The sequence below is a fragment of the Pelmatolapia mariae genome, linkage group LG23 (assembly GCF_036321145.2).
Source record: "Pelmatolapia mariae isolate MD_Pm_ZW linkage group LG23, Pm_UMD_F_2, whole genome shotgun sequence".
In the NCBI taxonomy this organism is placed as follows: domain Eukaryota; kingdom Metazoa; phylum Chordata; class Actinopteri; order Cichliformes; family Cichlidae; genus Pelmatolapia; species Pelmatolapia mariae.
The window spans coordinates 22651177-22658098 of NC_086246.1; the positions used below are offsets into that span (position 1 = coordinate 22651177).

The following is a 6922-nucleotide window of genomic DNA, read 5'->3' on the forward strand; positions in this document are numbered from 1 at the left end:
TAGGATTGCACAATACATTTTTAAGGAACAAAAAAATGTCTGGAAAAAATATTATACAAATTATACATATATGGAAATGTAATTATCATTATTTCGTGTTTTTTTTTAATTGTCAGATGCTTCAATAAATACTCCATTTTCTGGCAATTAATTCATGGTTCAGACTTTAATGCTTGGAGGATCAAAGAGTATTCCCTTAGAAACCTGTACAAGTGGCACATCACCTAACAAACGGTCTGTTAAAATATTTTTAATCTTTCAAATAAAGACAAATTGTATTCATTAACACATTATTTATTGTTTTTAATATGGACAGCTTCTTCAGTCAATGGACCACAACTGCCACGTGATGAAAACTAGGCTCTAGGATGGCAAATGAAACTACAAAGAAAATACATTTCGCTTTCTAATACTGCAGTGACGATAAAGCTTAATAATGAAGCATACATTATTAACATGGTCTCCAAACACTGAAGAGCCTTTGCCCGTCGAAAGGACAAAAATTTAATTATGGTTTTACCAAACATTGTTGAGTTGCTTTCTCACTTGATGGAAATATTAATATTTCTGTTCATCATATAAACAGAGGTAGAGTTGCTCAGTTACCCTCCACCCCCAATCTACATCCATTAAAGGTCAAGAGAGAGGTACAACAGTGAGTGTCTACAGCCAACTGTAAAGCACGGTGGAGGCTCGGTCATGGTTTGAGCTGAATGCAGAAAAGTACCTCCATGGAGATGATCCCAATGATCCCAAACATACTCCCAATACAGTAAAAGCAGACCCGGATAGAAAAAGAGCACAATGGAAAACTATCAATTCCGCCTCCCCCAATCCAGGTACTGTTATGACCCTATTTACTCACTTCTCTATTATCTTAGTTTACAGCTGCAACCAAGAAATTCAGACAGAGAACTTTATTGAGAAAAAAACCAAACAGGTTAAACACCCCAAAAACATAGGTTAAAATACAGTGTCCAAGAAAAAAAAAAGAAAAAAGGATTTACAATCAAAGCAGCATCAAATGATCTTATCAAAACTCTGAATCCAAACCTAAAGTCACTTAAAGTTTAGAACCAATAAGGCAAAAAATGATTAAATGATTAAATTAAGGCTTGTTTGTGATGACAACATTTGGACTGTTTAGTCTTCTCCAGCGTCAAAACAACACACCAGTGATAACGTGTGCAGTGCATGCTGTGTGTCGCATGGGTATGTGCAAATATGCTGAAATGGACCAAGTCCACTCAGCAAAAATCATAAGCAAAAATCGCAAACTGGAATTAACATACTGCTCTATTCTCAGTACTCACCGGGTCCTTATGTTATTTTTGGCTGGTTTAAAGAATTTCTAAATCTATGCTGTTGTTTAAAGCTCTAATACTGAGAAACAATTAGAAACTAATGCCTAGACTTTGAAAAGTCCAGCTCTGTTTCTTACTGTGAGGAGATCAGTGCAACACAAGTGATCTACATACAACGTCTGATTAATGTCAAAGGAGCAAGTTTACAATCATTTCACTTTCAGGTGAATGGTATCACTTTGGTTAGCAATGTATTGCAAATCTAAACTGCTTGGAAATGAGTGAACGCACTACGGCTTGGCTTTAAACAATACAGGGATGCACCAAAGCCGATATAGAAAATACAGTATACTGCACATTAGCTAAAGATCTCAGAGAACACAAACCTCCCTTGGATGCAGCCACGGCTCAGGTAAGTTAACATCCTGCTGTCTTAGTAAGATCAGACCAGAGAGGTTTCCATTCAATATTAGCTATTGTTTAAAAAAAAAGAAGGGGGGGGGGTGTAATGTGGTGCATCCCTATTAAATTATCTTACAATACATCCCTCCCCCTGTACAAACAGGGAACGCTGGTGAATAGCTTTGTTGCCATTTCCATTGCAATACATACAATCAACACTGCTGACACCTTATATATGAAGGATAGAAACTACCTAAATCAAAAATAAATTAATGATTTGTTTAAAAAAGAATTATATGCCATTAAATGTACAAAAAAGATTGAAAAAATATAGAAACTACTTTCATTGTTGAAATTTTATTTATTTATTAAATGTTAAATTAGATATTTGTTTTAAATTGCTTCTGCATTTACTTAGTAAAGAAGTCTGGATGCTTAATAATTTATGTATATATATGCATATTCAATTTTTTTAGCCGCAGACTTACTTTTTTTTGGTTTTTTTCCCCATTTGTTTATGCATTTCTGCTTCATTGTGCAGACTTTTAGCTAAAGGCAGCCACAATATGTGACAGAAAAATGCATAAAGAAATGTTTGAGGAAATGAGTGAGTAAAAACTTTCAAATGTGTAAGTCAGCAAGTTAAAATTAATATAAAGGTAAATAAGTACAAAAGCAACTTAAAGCAAATGTGCCATATATGGTCAATTTATTATTATTGTTATTATTATTATTTTTAACTATATTTTGGTTCATTTAATTGCATATATATAGCTATTTTGCATTTATTGATTATGGCAGTTTCAACCCCCCATACTTACAGACCCCCATAGGTACTATAAATGAAATAGTCGGCTCAAATTTGATTGAGAAATGTTGGGACGACGGAAGTCACACGCTCGCAGTCCTCGGGATCTCTTGTGTGTCGGCTAGATTCAGTTTCTGACTGGAGAAGCGATGTCAAGAAATACAAAAGTTACAGCAGCTGTTAAACAAGCGTGAGCTTATTTCAAACTTATTAAGGGCTAAGACAAAAGGATACATGGAAGAACTCAGCTCCTCCAGCTGTGGAGAAAAAAATAACATTTTTTACTTCACTACAAATGCAAAAAAAAAAAAATGATTACAGAATGACATTCCAGACTTTATCCTGTTCAGCATGAAGCCAGCTGACTAAACTCTTTAAGAGTTTAACACTTGCCGGAGGATAAGCAGCTAAATCCTCACGGGGATACTGAGTAGTTACATGACATCAGTGAACGGATTATTCGGCAACACTGTTAAACTGTCAGGCGGCATGCCACGGGCTATGAAAAGAATATTTTATGAGTTATGTTACGGTGGCCTTACATTAAGGAGCAACTTGTCCATGTTGGTGTCGCAGGCTGTTTTCCTCTGATCCTCGGGCATTTCATCCACCTCACCGTAGAGGTCAAAGTGCAAGCGTGCCAGCTTCTCCTGCATCTCTCTCACATGTTCCATTTGGTCAATAGAGCACTCATTGCCTAAGACAAAAGCAGTCCTCAGTTATCCGTATCTATCATATCTCTCTCTAAGTGTATAGGATAATTTCTATTACTGGATATATGAAAGTCAGTGTGTGCTCTGGTAAAAGGTTCCTGTTTTTAGTGTGAATTACCAAATGCCTGTAGTTTCCCTGAGTGGAAGTCGTTGAGGAGACTGAGCAGGCCATTCTCCATCTCCTGTACATCTGAAACATCTGTGAGAAAAGAGTGCTGGACGATCGGTGTTGCCTGGCCCTGGTTCTGACTAGCTTTACCACCCAAACCCTGCTGATACCTGGGTTTATCTTTCACTCCCCTAAAACAGGCAGAAGCAAATACAGGCAGAGTGAATACAAGTCAACAACCCCAGTTCGGTTAATGCTGGGTAAAACTGAAAAATATTGAGATGTTAAATCATTGTAACTACACTGTTACTACCTCCTGCTCTTGTTCTTTTGGCTGGAGTGAGTCCCCGTGTAGCCAAGGTGCCGTCCTCCAGTGGAAGCGCTATTCTTCCGGCCAGAGCCACCGGACGGAGGCGCCGCGCTGGTGGAAGTCCTGGGATTCTTTCGTTTTAGCTTCCGCTCCTCCATAACTTCATGTTACGGTGCCACTTGGTGAGCTGCCCGGACTGGATAGGTAAAAGACGAAAAGCTGACAGGTTGGACTGTAAATCAAAGCCCAGCCCTGTGGCTAACCGTACAGAATCAGCCTGACAGGGCAGGCAGGCTCCGTACAAACTGATGGCTTTCGTGACTAAGCTAACGCTAGCTCAGGAGCTAGCTACTCGGCTAACCTTCAAACTTCTGACACAGCGTTTAAGCCACACAGCACAAACATAAGCCGATAGATATATTTACTCCCAGTAGCAGCTGAGAAAGCTATACGTTACTTCTGTTCGTGACAGGTTGTCCACTAGATTAAAACATTTGAAAATTCATAGTAATTTCCGAATGTACCCCGCAGGCTACGTGGCTAGCTTGCAGGTCCAAACTCTTGAAAACTTCCTGTTTTGGTAGGACGCAACGGAGCAGATCGGGGCCGAATTCCAAACCATAACGCTTCACGGCCACTATCCACAGTCAAATTACTAAGTAAAACATGCTAAATCGTGTTACACAACAGCGTGGTGCCAATCAAATACGAGTGAAGCTTTATAAAAGCACAAATATACTTATTTTCGAATAAAATGAATTTTTTGACCTTCTCTGTAGAGTCCTCCTGAGGCCACCAGGCCTGCATTCCATTATAGTTTGATATGCTCTCACCGATTTTAGTACTATTTGTTCCTTGAATATTTACAAGACATTTAATATCATTCTTAAAATTAATTTCATTTTAAATGTACTTTATTAATTTAGAACATTTATTTTAGTTGTTATTTGTGAAGTTTTATATGTGAATGCTTGTTTTTATGCATTCAGAAAGAGGAATTTCTTCTTTCTTTCTTGTTATTTTTTTATATTAAGCACATTTTATGTAATTATTTTAAGTATAACTCTGCAGACTCGGTTATTAATTTCGTTTGAGTGACTTAATTTTGGGTATTATAGGCAGTTTAAAACTAAACTAGACTACAAAAAAGGAAAAAATAATTGAACTGATTTGGTGAGGTTGGAACGCTAACTAAAATAAAGTAAAAAATATAGAGGAAATATAGTTAATTTTAGTATCTGTTAGTTTGGTAAAAACAAAAAATATATTAAAGCTTCTCTGATGAGGCATTGATGGACATGATTATCGAGAAGACAAGATGTCTACAAGACTGCGAGTCAACTGCTTTTAAAAAGTTGTCTGTTTTTATAGTAACTCTGGAGCTAACAGAGGAACATCACCAAGCAACATCTCCTCTACTTTGACTCCGGTGTAGTTGCGTGAAGCAACCACAAGAGAGCGATAGGTGAACACCTAATAATGATGCCCTGCCTCTCCCCTTTTCTTAATTAGGAATTCTTTGCTGATAAACATAATGAAAAGAGGCTCTTTGTACACTTTAATTGTGCATATTTTCATAAATATAAACGAAATTAAAAAACGCTGCTTAACTGAATTCCAGACAGACTATTCAACTTTTTATTGGCAACGCCAAATATTTTGCACTCAGTGAGCATCCGAGTGTGTGTGTGTTTAGGGGTGTGTATGCAATGCTACTCCAGTCCTAGTCTTGAATAGCTTCATTAATAGCTGATTTTATTCACTTTTACTGGCACATAATGAAGAAAAAAACCCAACAAATTCTTCTGATTTTCGGCATTTACGATTGCATTGCTGTCCCTCACTTGTATTGACGAGTTGGCCTTTGTGTTACTCAGTAGAGAGAGATAGAGGAAAAAAAGGTAATTCAGGAAGAGGGAAAAAAACAACAACAGATAAATGCTTAATGTGAATTAGAAAATGAATTTCAGTTTGCATCTAAAAACCCTAACTTCCTGCCAAAGGGGACAAGTTAAAAGTCTGACCCAATGAGGATATTTGAAATATCAGACTGTTATATACTCTTAAAAGCTGTGTTTTTCACCCTGTTAAACGACTGGGGCTGAATTCTGTGTGACACATCAGGCGACCCGCAGATGTTTTTCTGATCTTGACCCTCTTGATTTAAAGCTCAGGAAATGACGCACCGTAGATGCGTTGATGCAAACACAGGCTGTAGATCAACCTCGCTGACGCTAATATTCCATTCACACACATTAACTAGATTTATTATATTTAAAACTGTAGCTCAATTGCACCATGGAAAGGCCCAGTGCGCTGTTTTAAGTCTGCTCAATCCTTCCAGCTCCTCTCCATTAGTTCCAGTTCCAACATCAGCTTTCCTCATAATTGTTTTTTCACAGCGATCGATAATCAAAAAAAGTGGAACAAAATTCTCAGAATTCTGGAAAACTACCTGGCGTGGAAAATGAACTTGAGCTGGCGGGTAATTTTCTCTCTCTCCCTCTTCCCATTCCCTCCATCCTCGCTGCTCGAGTGTGTGTTTACTGCGTGACAGTGGCAGAGTGAGTTGAACCGGGATAAAACGTTACAGATGAAAACATTTAGACTGTCGCGTCCACGCAGCCATTAACTTAGCAGATCCACACACACACATATATGCACACACGCATGCACCTATCTCTTATCAGTAATTGCAGTGTAGGTGCTGTTTGGAGAGCTAGCTACTAGTTACAGCCAGTTCATTCTTTTCTCGTGTGCACGCCTGCTTGAATATGCATTGGATTGTAAATGAATGACAACTCGTTTAATTACACGCTCGCTCTTATTCCTAATTCCTATTCCTAATTCCTATTCCTAAGTTAGCAGGTCTTTTTTCCACGATGTGGCGTTATTCGGGAATTCTGTCAGACAGACTGTCCCTATTAAAGGCTACGGTCTGGGATTGCAACAGATTTCAGTTAAGCTGATATGTGACTGCGTTTAATAAGAAAAACTACACAACCTCATTTCAGTTATCCGGGTTTTATGAAGTTATTGCTTCACTAAAATAAAAAGTCTCTCTCCTTTTTTCCCTCAGAGGACCTGACCCATAATCAATGCAGAATATACACTGATGTTATATCAATCAGGAATAAAAGCATGAAGGACGTTCTGTTGTTTGTATTCATCCGTGTTCGATACTGCATGTCCCCCAATGTGACAGGACACACATGAGACTTGTAAGCAAGACACTTTGTGTGTGTGTTTTCATTCCTGCAGCTGTAACCCAAAATA

The 6922-nt window shown here is 38.0% G+C and overlaps 1 protein-coding gene across 1 annotated transcript; it reads right to left on the bottom strand.

Annotated features, from left to right (window-relative positions):
* Positions 1-174: 174 nt before the first annotated feature.
* ccdc28a (coiled-coil domain containing 28A) lies at positions 175-4221 on the bottom strand. The gene is made up of 5 exons (XM_063467454.1): positions 3650-4221; positions 3346-3527; positions 3057-3211; positions 2749-2771; positions 175-2652 (listed from the first exon to the last, which is right to left on the bottom strand). The coding sequence occupies exons 1-5, from the start codon at positions 3802-3804 to the stop codon at positions 2598-2600; spliced, it is 570 nt and encodes a 189-aa protein (XP_063323524.1). The 5' UTR covers positions 3805-4221; the 3' UTR covers positions 175-2597.
* Between the last annotated feature and the right edge of the window lie 2701 nt (positions 4222-6922).

Bases quoted from the DNA above. Each gene is read 5' to 3' on its own strand.
- ccdc28a (XM_063467454.1), bottom strand. From the start codon at position 3,804: ATGGAGGAGCGGAAGCTAAAACGAAAGAATCCCAGGACTTCCACCAGC. The intron at 3,528-3,649 runs GTAGTAACAGTG...TGCCTGTTTTAG, and splicing joins CAAAAGAACAAGAGCAGGAG to GGGAGTGAAAGATAAACCCA. The intron at 3,212-3,345 runs GTAATTCACACT...CTTTTGTCTTAG, and splicing joins AGGGAAACTACAGGCATTTG to GCAATGAGTGCTCTATTGAC.